This window comes from Thermobia domestica, chromosome 12 (assembly GCF_964235325.1).
Source record: "Thermobia domestica chromosome 12, izTheDome1.hap1.1, whole genome shotgun sequence".
Taxonomy (NCBI): Eukaryota; Metazoa; Arthropoda; class Insecta; order Zygentoma; family Lepismatidae; genus Thermobia; species Thermobia domestica.
In genome coordinates, this window is record NC_137465.1 from 32,204,643 (window position 1) to 32,228,910 (window position 24,268).

Below are 24,268 nucleotides of genomic sequence, written 5' to 3' on the forward strand. Positions count from 1 at the left end.
CGCTCGAGTCAGCTAATTTGCTCCATTGTTCTTAACTCCCACTTTTCGAAAACTTCCAGTCGTTTCTCATCATTTTTGCATATCCATGTTTCTGGCCCATACAGTACAGTACACTACACGAAACATTTTGTCTTTTTCTCAACTCTTTATTCAAGGTCCCACAAAATACTATTTTCTTCCTCCTAAAGGCTTCTTTCACCATTCCAACTTTTGGTTTTATTTCCCGTTTACATTTCATGTCATCACTAATAATACTACCCAGGTATCAATAACCAGTCACTTGTTTTATTTTCTCCCCTCCTATTTCTATATATAAAACCAATCTCTTCGTTGCAATCAGCCTGGCTTTTGTCTTTCTAACATTTATTTTCACCCTATATTCTTCACAGCCCTTCCTCAAGTTTTCTAACACTTTCTTAGTAAATGAACAAGTTGAATGAAAAACAAATAAATTGTAACACTTACCTCTAACACTGGTCCAGCACTAAGAATCGTCTGTTCTACTCCACTCCCATGAGACCCTTTTTGACTCAATGCCGTTAAATGATGAAGCAAAAAATTTGTGCTTTCCGTTTTCCCACTACCGCTTTCACCACTGATTACAATACACTGGTTACATTTCTCTTTCAGCATACTATGATACGCAGAATCCGCTATAGCAAAAATATGCGGCGGCAATTCTCCCAACCGCCTGTTTTGATACAGTTTTACATATTTCGGGTTATATATAGGATAGAACTTAAAGGGATTTACAGCTATCAAGATTGAACCCACGTACGTATATATGTATCCGGCATTGAAGCGTGCTCTTAAATTATCTAACAAAGTCTGTTCATTCAAATCTGGCAACTGGCAGAGATCAGGGTATTCTTTGTCCTTCGGTTGATACAAGTATCTATAAAAATAATCTTTGATGAGTTGTGGATCCATTGTGAAGCTATCCGTCCACAATGAATCGGTAAGCTTCTCTCGCAAATAAAACCTATACTCTTGATGTTCAACACCATCTTTGCACTCCGATGCGCAGGTTTTTGGCCACAGCAACATTAAAGCCACGGGGCTCTCTAATGGTCCCACTCTTCGTTCTTTACACTCTTGACCCACAGAATTTCCGATGACCTCGGCCAGTTCATAGTCAGATGGATTAGTAAGACACAAACGATCTACGATACAGTACACGATCTCCTCTGATGTCGTTTGTTTACTGGCTTCTACAGATAAGGCTTCATAATGTTGCGACAATGCTCCAACGAACACCTGTACGATGTATCGATTATTATCAGCCATGTTAATAAAAGCATTATTAAAAATCCATTTTCCTCTGACGTATTTCTTCCCTTGGTCTCTTCTTCAGTGAAGCAAAGCCTGATCCTGTTGAGTGCAACAGGTGGCTTGTAAATAGCATGTTTTGATGTGTCTTCTACAAACATAGATGTAAATTCTTCTAATGTCCATTGTGCTGAAACAAGAAAGAAAAAAGTATTTAATTCAAATATTACGACAAAATATATAATCATTTTTAAACACAATATCACTTACAATAAAATACATTCTGCACAAAAGAAATGACCAACAAAAATTCATAACAAATTTAGAAATTTTTTAAAGTAAACAAAGCCCACACCTAGTTTTTGAGATGATATTGAATGAAGTGAAAAACTAAAGGTATATTGAAAACACTTACTAACTAAACAACTTAATTTACCTACAAACTTACATATTGCATTCATAATTTTTGGCAGTAAAAGCTCTTGAATGTGCTAGCGATGTCAGACATTGTATCATACTCAACTGTTTCTCTAACGGTTGAACGTAATTTGTTACACAGCTCAATGTATGAATAACAAATTCTTCATTTCCAAATGTTATATCTAATAAAAGCAAATTTGTTAAGTAGAGCAAGTGTTTTGGCGTTTTTACGTAATAGAACATTATTTTATTTATTTACTTTTTATTAAGGCAAGAAACAAATGCACATGAATTCGTTAGAAAGAGAGAGCCACGTTTTTCTTCATTCAGACAAGAGGACCTGCAAACACTTAAATGGTGTTTTTCTCAAAGTCAAGACGTGAGGGAGTAACATCCTACGTTCAGATGATCCTGCGTTTCTGTAATTTTCCAGGACAACAACTTCCAATATGATTATATATTTGAGTTTCCGCAGCCAAGTTTGGAGTTGAGAAAGATCTCAAGATCGAAATTAATACACGAATAATAATAATGAATTTCGTCACTGGATATAGAGGTAGGTCATTGTTTATTCAACTGTGATACTGTTGGTACTTCTACATATTTCAGTCATGACTCTTCCTTTCCAAATAACCAGGTACCTAATAAGGATTTACAGTTCCACAAACAAATATTTGTTTTTGTTTCAACATCTCGAATAGGTCATAGGAGAGAAAAAATATGAAATCTTTGAGTTTTACGTCCCACGGTTATACCGGTTAGGCTGAAGGAGACGGTGATTATGAGAAATGAGTGAAATGGTGGAATGAAGAAAGTGGGAGGAAATGGGAGAACCCCGAGGAAACCCACGCACACGGTGTTTGTTCACCACAAAGTTCACTTGGCGGGAGCTGGGATCGAACCCGAGATCCCAAGCACCAGAGGTGAACGCTCTACCACTGAGCCACCGCGGCCCTCTCATAGGAGGAAAAGTAGTTACCTATGTATATTAATATGATTTTTGCCTTCCACTTCATCAATCATCAGGTTTGTCACGCATGTATTGTATCAAGAAAAAATGTTCCTAGAATTTTATCATCGCTTCATCAACAGCAATCACTGTGTGAGCGCTTTAACATCGTAAGAATGATTTCGATAATGAATCAAGTAAAGTGCGAGCTTTATAATCACGTGAATTCCTTCCAGGCTGGAACAAGTTATGGTTGAGATGAAGATAAGAGAAATGGAAACTAAAGCATTTTTCTGGTATAAGACGTGATTCAGAGTAAATCTGGTTCACTCAACTAATAGTCGCGATAAGTAGTTTTCCTTATAATACACATGTGCCAATTAATTCTAAGAAAATACTTTATTTTGTTGGGGTTTGTTGTAATAAATCTGTTATCACTCTGTGTACAGGATTTAGGATTTAAGATTTCTGTGCTTTCGGCATCTATGGCCATTTAGCCCGTCACTTTTGAGGGATGACGTCCCTCGGCGAGCAGACAATCCGAGGAAAGGGAAGGAAGGAATAGGCCTGGGACCTATAACAGGGTACAACGATATTGTATATCTATTTTGTAAATTTCTTCTATTTTTATATCTTGGTTTTAGGCAACGGTTCTATAATAATAATAATAATAATAATAATAATAATAATAATAATAATAATAATAATAATAATAATAATAATAATAATAATAATAATAATAATAATAATATATTATTATTATTATTATTATTATTATTATTATTATTATTATTATTATTATTATTATTATTATTATTATTATTATTATTATTATTATTATTATTATTATTAAGTATTCTGCCTTTCGGCAGGTCCGGGACTAATGACATTTTTTTTTTCCAATTTTAGATTTTGGCCTGGAAATGTTTCTTCCACTTTTGTCAATCTTCAGCTTCCTCTTTTAACTCCCAATATTTTCTCCTATCTTTCAAATTATCGATCAGCTGTGTTCTTCTTCCTATTCCTCGCTTTTCTTCCATCTTTCCTTCTATGGCGGTAGGAAGAAGACAATTTCTTCGCAAGATATGTCCAATTCCAATTGGCCTTTCTACGAAGGATGGTGGCTAGAAGTGTCCTCTACTATTCTAACCGTTTTAAAGCACCCTCATTTGTTACTTTCTCCATCCATTTTATCTTTTCCATCTTCCTCCAACACCACATTTCGAAGCTCTCTAAATATTTCCTCTCTAACTTCCGTAATGTCCAAGTCTGAACCATACAGTCTAATGCTCCATATATAGCACTTGACCAACTTCTTCTTAAGTCCAATATTAAGCCTGCTAGTTAAGAGTGATCTTTTCTTGTTGAATGCTTCTTTAGCTATGGCAATTCTTGACCTGATCTCTTTGGTGCAGTGAGCGTCTCTCGTCAAAACACTTTCCAGATACTTGAAATTATCGATCTCTTCAAGTTCTCTTTGTTCTACTCTGATCGGTAAGGCGTGTTTCCACGGGATATTCTCATGACTTTCGACTTATCGATGTTAATTTCCATTCAATACAGTTTTCCAGTGTCAACTATTTTGTCAATCATCTCCTGTAGTCCTCCTTCGGTTTTACTATTATAACCGTATCATTTTTATACCTGATCTTGTTAATGATCTGCCCTCCAATTTTGAAATCTTCAATTCCCATTAACGCTTCCTTCATTAAACATTCACTGTAAATGTTGAATAATTGGGGCGACAAACTACATCCTTGTCTGACTCGCCTTCCAATCTCCACACTATTGGTTTCTCCTTCATTCAAGCGCAGCCTCACTCGTTGTCCTGTGTACAGGTTTTGAATGAGTCGTCGATCTCTCCAGCTGACTCCGATTTCTTTAAGTATTTTCAGAAGTTTCGTCCAATTGACTCGGTCGAAAGCTTTTCGCCAGTCGATGAAGCACAAACACAACTCTTCCTTTATATCAAGAATTCTTTCTGATATCTCTTGTGTACAAGAAGAAGAAGAAAAGAATTTAGATGTTGTTGATTCAAAATATAAAAATAAGATTTAATCTTAGTAGCTGAAAATATATGTTGATTTTATATGTATAATTGGTACTTTAGTTACCAAAACAGCAGATAGTTGTTTGTGTAAAACGTTGCTATAACAACCGAAAAGGAAAAGTATAATTAATGGAGGTTTGAGAATAAAAGGTAATAGTGATTCTATGTGGTGTGTCTGATTTTATATCATTCAATCGTGTTGACATAATTTAAAAATTTACACGAACTGTGGGCTGGAATGTAAAGTGTAAAATAAGAATAATAATAAGCTCCATACGTTACATTTTAGATTGTGGTTCCTATACGTTACAAGGGTGTCTAAAAAAATTCCAAAATAATATTTTGTAACTTTTTCGTGACCTTTTCTTTACCAAATTATAAAATTTTCTAACATTTTCAAAAGCGAATTTGGGTGCAAATTAGGCCGGATTTTCATCCATGTGATAGAAACGTACTTTGCTTGCGATTTGGTAGCGTTTAAAGCCGACCATAGACATTTTTGGTGGTGAATTTTGAGGTCTTATAGAACAAAATTTTCCATTCTGTACTTACATTTGTAGTTATAAAAACTTGTGACCCAAAAGTTAAATTTCGTGACTTTCATGACCGTTTTCTGATTTCCTGACTTTTTCGTGACTTTCGTGACCGATAGACACCCTGTATAAGTTAGGTACCACCTCAGCATTTGGCTAGTATGAATGAGGAAAACCCAGGAAAACCTCATTCACTGTGGCTGGCCTGAAAAAGAGTTTGTACACTTTTTCGACCGTGTCCACACCTTTTTCGAACCCGGGACCGCTCGCACCGAAGGCGAGAGCGTTAGCGACTACGCTATGCGGGGCCACACACTGTATACAGTAAAGATTTGTTTCATACATGATCATGTCTACTAAATCATTGTCAAAAAATGCGGAAAATAACTCATGGAGTTGGTGAATCAATGGACTTTTCATCAGAGACTCTTGAATTTCCAGTAAACGGAGAAACAGGCGACATAATATATTTGTTATTCCATGATGGTTTTTAGTTTTCCTTTCTTCTTCATCCTTTGCACGCGAACTTACTTCTAAAATACGATGCGCACCTGGTGATTTGCTTTCAATATCATCAATGACATCTAACCTTTCTGTGTCACTGCCGAGATCATCACTTAAGAATACATTCATTTCCTGAAGGAATTTCGTTCTCAACAAAGTCACAAATTTTCTCACTTAAAAAGCGTGGCATTATGATTCACTAATATGTACAAAATACGCCAGACGCACATGTTCCGAACTGAAACCATAATTTAAGTCGTAGTTTTGACACAAGTTTTAACGATGTTGCTCCATATATGAACTTAATATGTACAAAATACGCCAGACGCACATGTTCCGAACTGAAACCATAATTTAAGTCGTAGTTTTGACACAAGTTTTAACGATGTTGCTCCATATATGAACTTAAACTGACAAAAAGTTTTTAAAGAACATATTTCAGTAAGTTTTATGCAAGAAAACAAATATAGTTTAATTTCAAACGAGAAATATATATTTACAAAATGTATCATATGAACACTACAGTTTTACTTACACAACAATGAAAATTTGGGTAGGAAACGAAATAGGTACCTTCCATTTCAATTCAGGCAGAGCATGTACCATCACCATCTCAAATATTGTTGAAACTTTTTTATAGCAACTAGACATGTTTTTAAGAGACCCATATATTTTTGTTTTGTCGAAAAAAAAAATTCCCGCCAAGTAACGAGTCATCAAAGAGGGGGAGTACAATTTATGAATTGTAGAAAACATGGAAAATGGTTTTCGGAGCCCCACCATTCAGCTATGGAGAGGTAGAGTTATAATTCTTGTTGTGGTATGTACATAGGGATATAAATAAACTATATTTTATTATAGTTTTGTTTGCGCATGCGTATCTTTTTGTACATAAATAAAGAAATGAACGTCAGTTTATCTGAAAAGTCGAAGTTTGCGAATTTTTTTCCAGTACTTCTGGTTCGATTTTTAATATTCTGTTTTCACGCTTGGTAAGACCTAGTTACCCACTTTCCGAAAAAAAAAAAAAAAAAAAAAGTATCGCTTCTGTGTACACCCGTGTTGTCGCGAAAAAAATCGAGACGTAAAATTTTCAAAAATCGCCATTTTTGGGCGCCATTTTCTCGAAAATGCCATACTTTAAAATTCTGAAATTTTGTCAGATGGTTCAACTTTACATGAATAATAAAAACATCAAATACCATTCTTGACCAATGCTTCATGAATTAACTATAGCCTTTGAAGTTAGCGAAATTTCGTTAACTTCGATGTTACAGTTGGCAACACTGCAAACAATAAAAGTGCAACAATTTGATGATGTTTGTGGTTCACATTCATTAAATAACGAACAAAAGTTTTTTCCTGGCTGTATCTTATTATTTTGATCAAAAAGGCTCTCTGAAATAGTAAAATGAGCCTTCCCCTACTCCTTCGTTTTCTTAAACCGAAGTAATCTGAGATAGAAATTACGATTACGAAACACACAAATTTTAAGTTTACTTGAAACTAGAGATCCAAGGGCTCGGAAAAAAAACCGGCTTTTTTGGGAAAAAAAAAACTCGGTTTTTTCTGCTTCGCTTTTTTGCTTGGGAAATTCGGGGCTTTTTTCAAACTTCTGCTTTAAATTGATAAAACAGACTTTGTTTCGCTTCTCTATAACACAAAAAATCATTTAATTAGTGGTTGATGCTGATAATAATATAAAACCTCGAAAATAAACTATGAATTTCGAAAAGATATTTCAAACAATTTTTCTTTAACATACTTACATTATGAATTCCACAGGATTAACCAATGTATATAATAAAAATTTTTTAACCTCCTATATACAAAAGTAAGCAAAGTTGGCAAGAACCATGGTTGTTTTTGAAAATGCCAAGAACCCGTTTTTTGGGGGATGTTTAAAACCAGGCTTTTTTGATTTAGATTTTTTGCTTTATGTATTTATATTACATATTCACAGAAATAAGTTTGTTTCACCTTGGTGTTATTATGCAACAGCGAGGTTATGCCGGAAGAGCTCCCATAAGCTTAAAGAAGTCCGGTCAGTAAATTTCTTAAATTGAGAATCTCCCGCCCTAGCCAACGGGAAAATCCCGTCATTACTTGAAATGTAAGACAATAACGGGAAAATCCTGTTATTGCTTTGCATGTAAAATTTAAAGGTCAACGCATCATAATCAGTACGCTAAAACTGAGGTATTAAATTACAAATTTAGTATGTAGATATCATTGAAAGTCCAATCCAAGCTAATGTTGGAAGCTACGTAGGCAATCGATAAATTTTGCTAGTTTCTATCAATATATTTAAGCAATCTTGGCTTCTTTATAAAACAACAGGCATTTAGGCATGCAGAAATATACAATTTGGTTTGTTTCGTATGTTTAGGCTTAACATCCTTACGAAATACCGAGGTTATCAAGAAGACTTCCGCTTAAACTGACATCCGAACCGCTACTTGCTTTATGCATGAAAGAAGGGTTGTGGTTCGACCGAGAATTGAACATGGGACACCTTGATTAAAAGGTGAAAGGGAAATAAAACTATTGCAGGTGGTTTGATATCTGGAAACGTCACCATGAAGTTCACACGATTCGCCTTTTTCATTCTTTTTATTTTTTGGTTTAAACCAGTTATTTAAAAAAAAAAAAAAAAAAAAAAAAGTTGGTGTAAACCAGCCAACCCTAAAAGTAAACACTTCTTTTAAAATAATACACAAATAACTAGCAAAATAATATGTAGTGTTTTTACTTCAAAATATTCCATACCATCTTTTTGAAACAAAATAAAATTAAAATAAAACATAAGAGAAATACTTAGATTTATATGATACACTTAAGGGTGCACATCTAGAGCTTTTGGTTCTGTATATTCTTGAAATTCTACAGTTAAGTTTTATGTAACCACCATCACGGTTTACCAAATCCTTAAGTTTTCTGAATTTTTAACAAGAGGGATTCAACATATCATTGCGGAACTCCCCCCCCCCCCCAAAAAAAAGGACTACGGAATATATTTAAGTTAAGCTAAATACAACTGCACAACAAACATGACTGAGTGATTAGCTCTTGCGCTTCTATCGGGAAGTCCGGGATTCAACCAGCATTCGACCATTCTGACAAAGCTTTTCTTCATTCCATCTGTGAATGTAGAAATAGTGCGTGTATTGTGAGTTGGCCGACTTCCTTTCTTATTGTTTTTAAATCGTTATTATTACTAATTACCAGCAGTGACAGTTTTGCGAAGGTTAGGGGGCGGTCTTTCGGACTGAAGCCCGTTCCTCAAAGTTACGGAATGTCTGCAACAAACGAAATATCTATTAGTTATGCCTTTACTCATAAACTTTAAGCTCCCGTCAAATAAAAATTACCAATGTTTAGAAAAACTAAACATTAGTAAGAAAAACCCTTCCCAAAATACTTTTCTAAATCCGCCACTGATTCTCAGTATAAACTGATTTTTAAGGTTGTATCCGGAAGATTATTGCTAAACATATAAACGAAATGAAATATTAGTTATGCCTGTACTCATAAACTTCAAGCATCTCCCAAATAAAATTAGGACTTTTTAGGAAACGAAACAATCAGGAAAACCTCTCCTAAAGTACTTTTCTAAATCCGCTACTGATTATTTGTATAAATTGGTATCCAAGGTTGTGCCCAGAAAATTATTGCTAAATCACTTCACAGCTACAGTATAACAGAAATGTGGAAGTACGGTTTGACATATATTGAAAAACGTACGCTTTGACGGATAAATAGAAAAACGGGCAAATTTAACTTTTGCGCTAGAAGCTAGAGTACTAAAAGCTCTTAGAAATGAAACACGGATGACAAACTAGAGAAGAAAAAAGATGTCGATAACTCAAAAGTTAAAATAAAGTTAAATAGCCTCTAAAATTGCCCTCAAATACTACATTCTTCATGTTAGCTTTAATTCGTAAAACATGTGCTCCATCCATCTTGATGGTCAATTTCAGAGCGAAATATCGCATTTAGGTCATGGAATTCTTATCTAACTATAGAATATACTATAAGAAAGCTACTTAGATAGAAAAATCATGAAAACGAAAAAAGCCAAAATTTCCAAAATTCTCGATTTTTTCTCAAAAAAGCCGGCTTTTTATGTGGAAAAAAACCATCGATTCAAAAAAGCCGGCATTTTTGCATCTCTACTTGAAACACCCAAATTTTAAGTTTACTTGAAACACACACACAAATTTTAAGTTTACTTGAAACACACAAATTTTAAGTTTACTTGAAACGGCCAATACATTCTGATGATTTATAAAAAGCCTGAACTATTACCTCAGTGATGATTTGGAGTGCTCCAGACAGTCTCAATTAAATGCAGTGTCATTACAGTGATCGAAAATGGACAAAAAGTTAAAAAATCGAAACGTTTTCTTACGCGTTCCATCAAAGAAATTTACGGACTTTTTAAACAGAACAATCCCTGCATAAGAATGAGTCACTCGAAATTTTATAGTATTCGACTAAAGTGGGTCAGTCCGCAACCTGCGAGGGAAGTGCGTGTGTGTGTGTGTGTGTTGTGCAAATTTTAAGTTAGCTGCTACTGCGTTGCAACGAATCAAAGGTGCAGCTTGTATTGAAGCTGTTATGAGTGACCTATTTTCTTTAGTAGTATGATCCGTAAAAATGACAGATGTCTTCTTCAAGAATGTGGTGAATGTCCTGGAGTGGACGGAATAAGTGTGGAGTCTTTAATTTGATCCTGATGAAAATGAAAGTGTTACGTATGCCATATGGGAAAACAGTGATCTCGTTAAAAAACTGTGCCACTTTCTGTTTTCGAATTGTACGTTGCTGGTTTAACTGTAAGAATTGTAAATCATGACTACATCAAGAAAATCCAAAGAGAATTAATTGCTACCGAAAAGCATCGTATAAAATTTCAAGATACAAATTTTATTTTACTTCATGTGGACTTCGTTGAAAACTGGACTGTTATACTGCAAAGTGAAATTCTCAGTTATTACCGAAAAAACGAGCAATTTCAATCTTTACGGCACTGGTATAATATTATGAAACAACTGACAATTTTGTTGTAATAAGCGACAAAACACACGATTCTGCTCATGTACTCATAGCCATAGACAAGATTCTAAAAATAACTCGAAGAAATGCGAAAATGTAGGTTATAGAAAAAGGTTTGAATACGTGAAAATAAGTGTTGACAATTTCCCAAACCATGTCAGTGATTTCTGATGGTGCTGCATCCCACTTTAAAAATCGCTTTCAAATGTTCGGGATGCACACAGGTCCGATAAACCCGAAATGTTCACCCTCGCGCGGGTGGCTTTCTCGACCCTCAAATTTCCTCGCCCACAATGACGAGAGGACGAGGAAAAGCTTCGACAGCGAAGGCGAGGAGAAATTCCCAACACGAGAACGAGGGCGAGTACTAACTGTCACTGCGACGGCGAGGGTGCGCGAGGGCGAAAAACAATTTTCTTCGTGAAAACGAGGGCACGTGAGAAGAACAAGCTTCGTTAACAACTATTTTGAATTTGCTGTTTGACCATTTTGGAGGATTATAATATTTAAAATAACATCTGCCATGTCCCCTAGATGAAAAGTTAATGTCATAGCAAGATTATAGATTGGTCATTATATTCCTTTCATTTAATTGCAGTAGAGAATTTCTCTTGTGTACTTCTACATAATTATTAAAAATAATAATGCAAATGAATATAATATTTGCATGTTTCTCATGAAAATTTCCGGATAGAAATAACGCTACGTTTAGAAGTGTGTGCCTCATTTTTGCCCTGCCTGTGCTAGAGACTTTTTAGATAAAAAGTGTCTACACTGCATATTTAAAGAGTACTGGTAGACAGACAGTCACTCACGTCATTCAGTAGTAAATGACAATCTTAAGAGCGCTGATATCTGGACAAACACAATCAGTGAGAGAACCAACAGAATGCAGTAGATCAGATGGAAAAAAGACTTGATGAAATGACTTTTGTTCGTAGATTGCCATTTTGCACTGGGCTCGCGCTCACTTCTCTCAACTGGGCTCGCGTTCACTCGGGCTCGGGCTCATTTCCTTCAACTGGGCTCGCGCTCGGGCTCAGTTCCCTCAGTTTGGCTCGCACTCATTTATTTCATTGAGGCTCGCGCTTAATTATTAAATGAATAGTTTGTATAAAGTTTCTGGAAACAAGCAATATGTTCTGAAGTTGATTGAGCAGTAGTTTATTTTTTTACGTTTCCAACTTCTATTGTAAAAATAGATATTAAGTGATATGATACGTCCATGAACACCCGGATAGTACAGCCTCGATCGGACACATGTTATCTTTTTATTATTATTATTATTATTAGACAATATTACCTATTCACCAACCAATACGCGTTTCTTGGAAAAGTCGTCACAACGAACCTTCAATTTACGGTACCCGAACAAAAGTTTTTATTTGCAGTCATAACGCCTACAGGTAATCTAGGACTGAAAGAAATGAAATGAAATCTATAAGTTTAAGGTCCCACGGTTATGCCGGTTAGGCTAAAGGAGACAGTGATAATGAGAAATTGAGTGAAATGGTGGAATAAGAAAGTGGGAGGAAACGGGAGAACCCCGAGAAAACCCACGCACACGGTGTTTGTCCACAACAAAGTCCACTTGGCGGGAGCAGGGTTTGAACCCGAGACCCCAAACACCAGAGGTGAACGCTCTACCACTCAGCCACCGCGGCCCCATTAATGATAGGAAGTAGACAGTCTGGGGAATATGAGCCTTGGTATGTCCGCCTGCATAAATTCCGCCTATTGTTGGAAACGAGCGTTCGTCATTTTGTTCCTACATTTATCTTTGTCAGACTGTTTCTAATTACACGCACTACGATAATAAAAAACCGTAATAAGTTTCGCACAATATTTGTCACTTTATTGACACAGAAAGACTTCGCATATAATTTTCAACACAATCCAAAATTCACCAGTAACCCTTGGTCCGTCATAAAAGTAGTCTGGTCCGTCGTAACCCTTGTGGGTCGTAAAATGAAGAAGAAATATCAAAACTGATATCAGAACATTATTGATCTTGTAAATGCAGAAAAAACTTTCACATGGAGACCAAAATTAACAATGTAAATCAATGTGGGTGCAACCTAAGTAAGTTTGACTTGGCTAAGATAGTTTTTGTAAATTTGGAGTAGAACGACCCTTTTAAGCACCTGAGTTATACATGATGTGGACCTACATCTTAACACGTGAACCAACCATGTAAGCATGAACAAAAACCAAACTCTGATATTCCACACCCATTCAGTCTCGACCAAGTACAGAAAAGGCCCTTTTTTAACGATAACTGGTTCTTTACTCCATCCACATTGTGTATAGCAAATAAATATGAATGCATAATAAAAAAAAAAAAAAAAAAAAAAAAAAACTTACCTCTGTAAAATATCTGTCCAGGATCTACGTGAAGGTACAGTTGTCGTTGATACAGCAAACAAACATCTATAATGAAAGAAGAGAGTAGCAAAAAGTTAGCATGAAGTACCGAAATAAAAGTTTCAGGATCTATAAAATATTCGTAATATTAAATACGCCAAGCTCACGTCGTGACTACAAAAAACTATTTGTATAAATATTTGTTACCAGCAGTTCAATCCCAATTATCGTCGCCTTCTTTGAACCATTACCGATCTCTGGATTTATTATTTAGTTTTATTTATTTTAATAAGTGATAGCACATTTTCATGTTCATGAACCACGTTTGAATGCCCATCGTACGATTTGTTGTTTGCACTATACTGGATCAGTCAAACCGACGTACTAACACATGGAATCGTAGTTGCTCATGCTGCCACGCCCAACTACAACCAGAATTATGGATTTTCGAGTCATATCATTCATTGTAAAATTTGCACTCAGGGATGTTAGTTTAAATGCATTTGGAATCAATGTGGGAAACATACAAAACATTTATGCCTTGAACCCTATATAGTGAATTGCAATAATTTCTCACTGTGACTGTGCTCCCTAAATCACCTGCGAGCTTTGCAAAAGGGCTTATGGGTACTGTCCATACACACTTTTAAACCACGTAGCTCAAGTTCTATAAGTTCTATGAAGCGTATTGCTTTCAGTTTTCCAAGCTGCAGGGTTACCAGACTCGGTTTCCGAAAGTTCCTTTACTACAATATGAAACCGACTTGCCTTCTTCTATACTTAACTCTTTCTTAAAAAAAATTCGGTCGTCAACGAAGAGGATACTTTTGTTCTCGTGTAAGGATAAACACATCCTCACTCCATGACTCAAGACAAGGCGGGAAATTTCCAGTCGCAATTGACAACTAATCTCTCTGATCTGGTTATTAGATTCAGACCTAAAACTTCGTGTACTGGCTTAAGAAATCCAAAAATGATTTGCAAGAAAACCTAGTCAGTGAGTCGGTCATATTTGTATCACCAATCAAGATTGTCTAAGATTCTACACATGCATCACAATCCAAATCCATAGTTCCACTGGAAATGGTGTACTCATTAAAAATCAAAGCCAAGAGAAAATACATATGATTATAAATACTAGTATGTACCGATACCACTCTTTTACCGATACCGATACTTTTGGACACATTTCTTATATATTATCAGGAGCTTTCAGACTAATGAAATGATCAACATTGTGATAGGGTAGGCCCTATATTAGATATAAGGTCAACATTTGACATACAAAGACAAAAAGCAGAATTTCATATTAGGTTTCACACAAAAAATATATTTCTTCTAAATTTAATCCAGCTCATATAAAATGAACTAAAAAGCAGCATATACTTATAAAGTGTAAACTTAATTCTACGAGCAAGCGATTGACATTTAGAGTGATAATGTACACACTTTGATAGTTACACATTGAATTTACTAGTCTCTATTGTATACAAATTATGCAAACGGATACTATCGTTACAAATTTTTATTCTTTACAAAATTATGCGTGCTGAACCAGGTGTTGCTGTGTATACCATAAAAAAATAAGAAAGTTACTTAAGCGAAGTCAAGAACTATAAAACTATTTATCAACTTTAGAGCTAATTGTTTTTAACCAGTAAGAGAAGAGAATAATGACAAAGTGAGCGTCTTATGGACTTATTCCATAGTTTTCTTCTCAATCGAAACCTCTGTCTCGTTTGGGATTCAAATTCCGGGTCTGCTATCCTAACCATAGGTTCCCGAAGGGGGTGGGCAGGATGGGACCCCCCTGGCTCACGAAAATGTATACGTAATATAGCAAACCACGTATATTAAATACCAGACGTAATATAGCAAGCATGAAATGGGCCCTCCCTAGAAAATTTTCTTCGGGCGCCCATGGTCCTGACTGAGGATCTTTGGCTTTTCTTCACCACTATTTTGGCATCGAGAGACTAAAAATATCAGCTGAGTACGAAAAGTACAAATCAAAGGATACACATGCATAAAGAAATCTATGAAATGTGTCACTGTTAATATTAAACAATTTGAAAATAGTTCGGAAAATGTATTGGTAAATATCAGTGTTCATTTGCCAATAATAATACCGATACTCCCAAAAGTGGCCGATATTACCGATACTAATATGTCGGTATATCTCTAATAAATGGAAACTCTTAGTCTATAATACAATGTGTACTCATACAAGAATTGAGAAATATAACTCGTAAATCGTTTGAAGAAAATAGTGGACCGTTCTTCAGGATGTGAAGCAGTCAGTTACGTCTGCAGTTTGTCTCAAACTGATAGGTTTCAATAATGTGTAACTCGGAGGATTAAGCGTGTTTACGGATAAAGTTGAAGCACATCCTGATATTTCTCAAACTAGCCCGAACAATTATTTTGGTGACGTAAAAAAAAAAAAAAAAAAAAAAAAAAATGAGTTTTACGTCCCACGTTTATGCCGCATATGCTAAAGGAGATGATGATGATGAGAATGAATGAAAAGGCAAATGAAGAATATGGAAGGAAATGGGAGAACCCCGAGAAAACCCACGCACACGGTATTTGATCACCACAAAGCCCATTTGGCGCGAGATGAGAAAGAACCACGAATTCCACCTGGAAGAATTGAACGATCTACCACTAGGCAATTGCGGTCACTTTTAGCATCGTGTACATACATGACATGGCGTGTATATTGGTGACCTATCTTAGAAGACTGTATTGATGTTACGGAACATCTACCACAGAATGACCTTAGCCACGTAAGATGTCCAAATAATCATTGGCCATAGCTCATACACTTTGAAAGTAGTAATAAGACCAAAGGAACAACATAATATTATAGCGCATAGCCGCCACTACGTTTAATGATAGGAAAAAATGAAAATGAAATTTTTGAGATTTACGTCCCACGAATATGCCGGTTAGGCTAAAGGAGACGGTGATGATGAGAGATGAATGAAATGGTGAAATGAAGAAAGTGGGAGGAAACGGGAGAACCCCGAGAAAACCCACGCAAACGGTGTTTGTCCACAACAAAGTCCACTTGGCGGGAGCAGGGTTTGAACCCGAGACCCCAAACACCAGAGGTGAACGCTCTACCACTGAGCCACCGCGGCCCCATTAATGATAGGAAGTAGACAGTCTGGGGAATATGAGCCTTGGTATGTCCGCCTGCATAAATTCCGCCTATTGTTGGAAACAAAGTAAAAGGTGAACCACTGGACCATACTACTCTTTCCAATTGTTGTCAGTCCTCGCTTTATGTTCTGGGCACAATCCTTTTAGCGCTACTGTTGGAGCTGGTAATCAGATGTTTCCAAATAGCAACCCGACAGCAGACGCAGACCGTGCTTGCAGAAATAGTTCATTCAAGAATTTGATTGAGTTCTGTAATCAGTTGTCCCGCATTAGGTCTACGGTTCTCGTGAAAATCTTCTTCAATCTTCGGCAACCCCTCTCACCTAGACTTAATACACATCCACTATTCCTGTTCTCTGATGATGAGTTCAAATTCGGTCATCACTTTAGACCAGCGTTTCCTAACCTTTTTCAACTTGCGGCACACTACGGGTGTTACTTGGATTCTCGCGGCACACTTATAGATATTATTATTTGTAAATATAAAACACAGTGGTATTTTTCTGTGATTATTGATCTCCTTCTTACAGAGAAGAAAGCACTATCACTGGTTTTTCCCCATGGTAAATCATTATGCTTATTTTTCATTCTAATTTAAAAATAGAAAACAATTGCAATGAAATATTGGACTCAGGTTTTTAAAAATACGCTTTGTTTTAAAAAAACTGTATCCAACCTTTTACTAAAGGTCACTAAATAGGAAGATCTCTAAATAATAAAGGAACAAACAAAACTCTTTTACTTTTAAAACTCAAATGTAGGTAATTTATCGAAAGAATTGAATATTTTAAATTTTCAAGTTACGAAATAGTCTGCAATAATAAAGAAGCAATAATGGTCATAACAATGATAACCATTTTTTTCAACATTAGAAATATACAGAACAGTAACCTGGTATGGAACTTAAAATTGTAGATTCATAGTAGAGGTTCATAGTAATGTGAAATACAAATATACATTTTTCCCTACCTTTTGCATTTTGATTGATATAAAATTAGTAATTTTGTTTCGATTCCTCGCGGCACACCAGCGGCCCATTCACGGCACACCAGTGTGCCGCGGCACACCGGTTGGGAAACGCTGCTTTAGACAATGTTCTTCTCAATAAACTTAACATATTAGCAGTCTTGGATACACCTGTTTCTACTAACTGTGCACCTACAATTTGTACTCTCTGAAAATCGTAAATGTTTCCATTTTGCATCACCAATGTCTGGTCTATTCCACACACGAATCAGCACTACTCCCTATCATCGAATACAGTATATCTACACCCTAGAGATGTCTGCTTGTGTGTGTATTGTTCCAATTTTGAATTTTGCGTGTTAACTTTGAAGAACCTATTTGAAGAGGTAACATATGACACCTTAGTTGGAAGTGTGAAATCGTTAGTAGTCTGTGATGTACAAAGAGAGACCTGTTTGTTTCAGGAATATGATGACTGTCCTGGAAAGGGAAGACCTTTCTTACAGACACTTGGTCTGGAAAACATAGCAAATTACTCTTCTGAAATTCCATATGCAAGGGAGGAAAATAAACTCATGCTATTGATACCTTCATTGATGAACTTGAGAAATGGCCAGTGAAAGCAGCAGCAACACATTACAGAAGTGAAGGAACGTGTATGTATATTGCTTCACTGTGATTTCCCTGAGAACTGGTCTCTGATCCTGCCACGAGAGGTATACAGTATCAGTGAAATAATTACCAAGTTTCATTTTTTACAGAAGTCACATATTTTATAAACAAGACCATAAGTATTGCACTTATAAGTAATGACAGGAGACATGATTCAGCACATGCACTGTTGACAATACGCAAAATTCTTCAACAGCTGGAATCATAGGCAGAGAAGATTATTTCTGATTTGAGTCCCTAGCTACTTCAAAAATCGTTACCAAATGTTTCAATCAACGAAGTCAACGGAGTGTGTACACAGCGCTGCAAGTCACGAGAACGGGCCTTGCGATAGTGTAAGAGTCCTGTTGAAGCACCACGCTACAAATCAATTCTTCTCTGCAATTCAAAATGCCGAGGACTTTATACAAGTGGTACACTCATACACATCAAGAGCCCTCATCCCGTGCCCAAAGAGGAAGTTGAAGAATTCAGAAGGCAGAAAATAGAAGAACGATCCACTCAAACTACCCCAATGAAAAGAAATTCAGAAATCACATGTCAAGACTCACAGTGACGGGCAGAGTTATATTGCACGAACTTTAAATCGGAAGAAAGAAGAAATTTGTTTATCTAACCAAGATCTTAGAAACGAAGACTGTTCAGATTCATAACCTACAAAGATAGATGTTCATGTATATGACTGTGATTGGTGCTTGTAGAGGATATAAATTTCGTCGAGAGCTTTAGGTTACCACATGGACTGGCTGCCGGACATTGATTTCTAACTGCAAGGCAGTAACTTACCACGAGTGCTCACTTCCAATTTGCAACATTTTAAAGATTGTGAGTGTCTTAGTACCTATTGGTTCACCAGGAAGGCAACATCCAATATCAAAAGAAGATGCTGATGCAGCTGAACATATTTTTAGTTCATTGAATTGCTAATTTCAGCTCTAAGCAGAGTTAATAAAAGTGGCATGCTTCGAAACCCGTAATACTTCTTGTAATTTGCACATATATTTTAGAAGTTTAACATGTTAGAAAGCCGTGTCTGTAACTTATATTTATAAAAAAACTAATGCTATGTCAAATAAGAATAGATTTTAATTTCAAAAGACCAATGTGTGAGAATGTAGTAACGGAAATTGGTTTAATGCATGACAAAATTCTTAACTGATTACAATTCCTGTTCAATTCAAAAGATGAAGTTATCCTTTTCAGGGAATGCAGTACCGATGGTCCTGATCAACAGTTTAAAAAAAAAATCAAAAGTTGGAATCTAAATCTAGATTGAAATCTAAAAAAAAAGAAAAAAAGAAAAAAGAAAAAAGAAAAGAAAAAAAACAGAAGGCACGAGAACCAGGACATACATTTCCATCGGAGGATATCATTTCAATCACCTAAATTACCTTTCGAATACAACAAGAAGCCAAATCTTCAACCGTTTCACAGATAGAACATTTTAATATTTTACCAGAATTCGCACATGAGATATGGTACTTGAGGTACCAAATTTGGTGGGCTGTATTTCGGGTCTTTTTTTTTTTTCTTTCTTCAAAGTACAAACGCAACTATCTGAAAAAAAAATCTCTGCAAGAGATATTAATGTAGCTATGAAATCGTAAAAACTGTCTCTAGAAAATAATTCCCATGATTGTGTTACTTTAAACAAGAACAAAAATAATATACGCACCGAATAAGAAAAAAATGCGGACAAAGAGGGGAGTACACAAAAAACATTGTGTGCCTAATATGAAGCTCATATGATTCACAAGTTCGCGTTCGGGAGGCAGTGCCCTAAGGTGCAAGCATATTACCAATGCGCCACTGTCCACGGTGCAAGGTGTTGTGGTTCGAAGTGTATGTTAAAAGTCCACGTCTAGAAGAGTCAATGCTGAAGACGACCCAAAGAAAACCTGCTGCAATGCTGTTGAGTGCTCATGACTTAGCCGTGTTAGCTTAACAGTAGTTTACTGAGTATTGTACATATTTACCGATATCCATAACGCGAAACAATTGTACACTAGTAATATTCGGTTTACATTATAACCTCGTTCTGAATTTCTATATATTAATATTATACCGCTAATTTTCTGCATTTAAAAAACATATTACAAAATAAAGAGAATAAATACTTACCCCGCTAAACAACTTTTAATTGCAAACCTATAGCCATGCTTAGCATAATAGCTTCAGTATACGAAAATCAAAAATCGTTTAATGAAGTGTACCAGTCAACCATCAAATTAGCTGCAATAATCATGCAGCTTGTATTTAGGCTTTTATTGAATAAGGACGCTTGATTCGATGAAATTTTGTGTACTATTTACTTTCTCCCCCAAATCATTTGGTAGTGATTACGGTACGTTATTTGTAACTTGGATGAGTATAAATACAATGTGGACGTATAGCATAAAAACTACACTAAACAAAACACGAACCAACTTGTGCTAGGTGGCCATTAAAACAGGAATGCTATCTAACCGAGTATGGACAGAAGTGCAGCAGGGAGGCCCGAGCGGCAGCGACAGGGTTCGTCCCTAAGGAGCATGCGCGTCAGCAATGGTTGGTATACGTATACGCGAGATTGTTTACAACGGCTCACTACAGGTCACAGTACCGGCTCCGTAGCCGTCGATGGATTTGGGAGAGATATTAAATGCCATCCTTTATACAGAGCATGAAAACAAAGCAGAAAACTATGCCCAAAAATACTTTCTTTTCGATTAGACACCTGTTGCAGTACCTTTGAACGCTCGTAGCAATACTTAAAAGTTGAACTTCTTTGTCCGTTTTCAGCACAAAGGCTATATGAGCCGCAGAGCTATCTTTTGTAAGGTGGAATATAGATCACCGTAATGGGTCCAATTTTTATGCTCTCCCACTGGGAATCGAACTCGGGACCACGTACAGTTAGCACTAGATCAGAGAGGAGGACAATACTTCAGAACATTTTTCATGTCGCTCAAGTGTCTGCAGTCTGTTTTAGATTTTATTACAAGCAAAAATTCTGAATTTTCCTACATTCGGTTGCGTATGATTATTGTCATAATTATAACTTCAATAAACATAAATTTATAAGTACTAGGTCTGACACCCGGATATATTGAACAGTTTCACTGATAATCACAAGATATCAGAATTACAAGTGTACTGCTCACAATATAATGAACGTTTCTTAACACCGCAGCTGAACAACAATCCCCACTCCCACAATTAGTCTCCATACCACTTAAAGGAAGTTCTAATACAGCATATTCACCAGCACAAATTGGAGAACTCGATGCGAATATAAAGGTAACAGAGGGGAGGGAAAAAATCCGGAATATTCTTTAAATTAAAACCATCCTGTCATTTTTCTCCCCCATGTTTTCCATGTAGATAAATGGTTAACACACTATTGCCAACGCTGATTTCCAGTTCGAAATGCATTGTGAAACAATTTGGAATCCACTTACATTAAGATGTGAAGTAAGGAACTCTGAAATTTCGAGTACGAATTATATTTTTAAGTTCTGGACATCTTAGCCCATTACGTGTGAAGGATCGGTGATCACACTACCAGCGGAAGTGGCTTGGAACCCTTTTCATGGTAGGTACGGTGCCATCCAGCACTTGCCTGGTGAGAATTAGGAAAAACCTGGCCTGAAAAAGATTTTACATCTATCTGACCGAGTGCTTCATCGGGGATTGAACCCGTCTCAATAACAAAGCCCGGAGTCGATAAGTTGACCACGCACCATGTAGTTCGATGTGCTGCACAGCCTTTCGTGGTCTGCTACGTAGATGATTATTTTCTTATGAATCTAACTAAAAACAAACGGGTTCACTCGTGTAGACGGTTCTATCAAATAAAAATTTAAAGGTCCGTCTGCTGGAATAATGTTCTAACGAACCTAACCTAACCTGAAAAGTAAGAAATCTGTCAAAAATTTGGCAAAACCGTCTGCTCGAGTAATGCCAACAAACCTAACTTAGCCTTAACACGTTGGATCTACTCTGCGGCACACATCTTAATTCATACAGACAAGGCACGGAATAATGAATTACAATTCATAATCTGTGCAAGGCTGGTTTAGCAAAGGAAACTCATTTTGTATAACACGATATTCAAAAACTTCAAGAGCTGTACAAACATATAAAGTTTATCATTTCTAAGATTGAACTGTTAAATTAATGTGAAGCGTGGAACAACAAGGATGCAATTCAGAAATCAAACAGGCACAATTTACCTAATGTTAATGTCTTCTACACAAGTTACATCTACAATCGTACATGAGCTTATATTTCTATTAAAACTTTTTTTATGCAACTATAACATAATCAAGTCTATTATTACGTGTAGTTCGTAAGTCTTTGACCATTCCAGCATATTAGCATTGTATTAGTAAACAACCAAGTTAATAAGATTCGAAATAATGACCAGGCGACAACACAACAGGTGTACGTCCGTAGTTATGCTTTTAAAACTTTAATTTAAATAATAAAATTCAAGGTGGCTTTGTGTCATTTGCCTCCTGCCAAAGCAGAAACATGTGCATATTCCTACAAGTCTATTTGAAGTAAGATAACTGTTAAACATTGCATTTTGCCAATTCCGTCATTCGTTACTCCATGTTTACTGTCTTGAGACTTATGACAAGCAGCCATTACTCCCATACCGTAATAAATGTAGCTTATTTGTACATCATCTCAATCATCCGCCCATGTTTCGTGTGTTTTAAACTCAATTAAGGAACATTACGTGCAAAACGCAACTTAATTATTAGTTGACAATTTTATCAATTCAACATTAAGAACAGATTTACCTTACAGTTCCACCTCGACAGCAATCACCACCTTTGCTTGAACACTGCGCATGCGCGATCAGTCAGTCAAGTTGATGACAAAAAAAGAACGTTTTCATGAAGCGCAAGTTAATGAATAGTAATTTTCAGTTTATTAACAGCTATCGTTCGCGCTCTAAAGCAAAGTCGTGCACAATACTATGTTTACATGCAGATAACTATTAGTATAATTACTTCCTACAGCTGTACTTAACCTTGCTTTGCTCTACAAAGTAAACTTACAAGATTTCTATGCATTACTGCACTTGCCTATAATTCTTCGACATACAGGCAAGCCTAGGCATTTTATGACAAAAATATTTCTGGGAAGCACTGACACCACATGGTCGTTAATAATTCGCATGTCCAGTTGTAGAAGACTAAGATGTAGAATTGAAATTTATACAATGTTTAACACGAAAATATCAAGTTAATACTATGATACATCGGACTTTATCGTCAGTAATATTTTGATGAAAACTATGTAGTTGAAGAAGGGTGTAACTTCATTAACTATATAATGTAATTTTGCGCTTTATATGAATACTAATTATCCGCGTTCTATTAAACAGAATCGGGGTTTCTCAACCTGAGGATGTGAACCCCTAGGGGGTCGCGAGATGAATACCTAGAGATCGCGAAACGAGTTACGAAAAATAAATGTAGGATCTAACAGCGGAAAAACCCTAAGTACTGATCAAGTACTAGCACGTGCACCTTAGGTGTTCGCTCTTTTAGCCTAAAGGAAAAAATGAAATGAAATGAAATCTTCAAGTTTTACGTACCACACTATGCTGGTTAGGCTAAAGGAGACAGTGATGATGAGACATGGGTGAAATGGTGGAGGGAGCCCCGAGAAAACCCACGAGCACGGTGTTTGTTCACCACAAAGTCCACACGGAGCTGGGATCGAACCAGGGACCCCAAGCACCGGTGAACGGTCTACCACTGAGCCACCGCGCTCCCTAGGCTAAAGGACGTAATCGTAGGACGTTAAACTAAAAGGAATCATTTCAGTTCTTAGTAGTGGAAAAAATATTTTTAAATATTATTTTGAAATTCTTATTTTGATATATATATTCTTATTAACATACTATTGTCAAAAGGCCTAGAGCTTATTATAAAATCAAAAAGAAGTCTATTTAACCAAAAATAGGAAATGGGAAATTACATACGGTGATCGCTGCCAAGAGGATCTGACAGAACGGGGACGTGATATGAAATAAGTTGGAAATGTCCGTTCTAAACTATCTAATGGTTTCCTTTTAATACATTTATCGCTGGTATTCTTCAGAAAATGATTTTAAGATTGTACAGGGAAGTAGATATACTGTTTACAGGGGCGGACTGGTCGGGTCACTAGGCCCTCTCAGAAAAAATTAGTGAAAACAATAAAGAAAGAGAAAGAGAGGAAAGCTAAAACAGAAGAAAGGTAAATTATCCGGTAGATCCCTGGTTATTATGCTGCCAACACACACTCCTCCTCCATTCTTCCATCATTAAGTTA

General features: G+C 36.2%; 1 protein-coding gene across 4 annotated transcripts in view; it reads right to left on the reverse strand.

Moving 5' to 3' along the window:
- The window catches only part of LOC145666401 (unconventional myosin-IXb-like), a 150,438-nt gene extending 127,568 nt beyond the window's left edge, over positions 1-22,870 (reverse strand). For 3 of the 4 annotated variants that reach the window (XM_081733611.1, XM_081733610.1, XM_081733608.1), the window contains exons 1-3: positions 22,744-22,870; positions 13,148-13,213; positions 466-1,459 (exon numbers count right to left, since the gene is read on the reverse strand). In XM_081733611.1, coding sequence (XP_081589737.1) covers positions 466-1,287 — 822 coding nt within the window. In that variant the 5' untranslated portion in view covers positions 1,288-1,459; positions 13,148-13,213; positions 22,744-22,870. The other variant, XM_081733609.1, reaches the window with a different exon arrangement.
- Between the last annotated feature and the right edge of the window lie 1,398 nt (positions 22,871-24,268).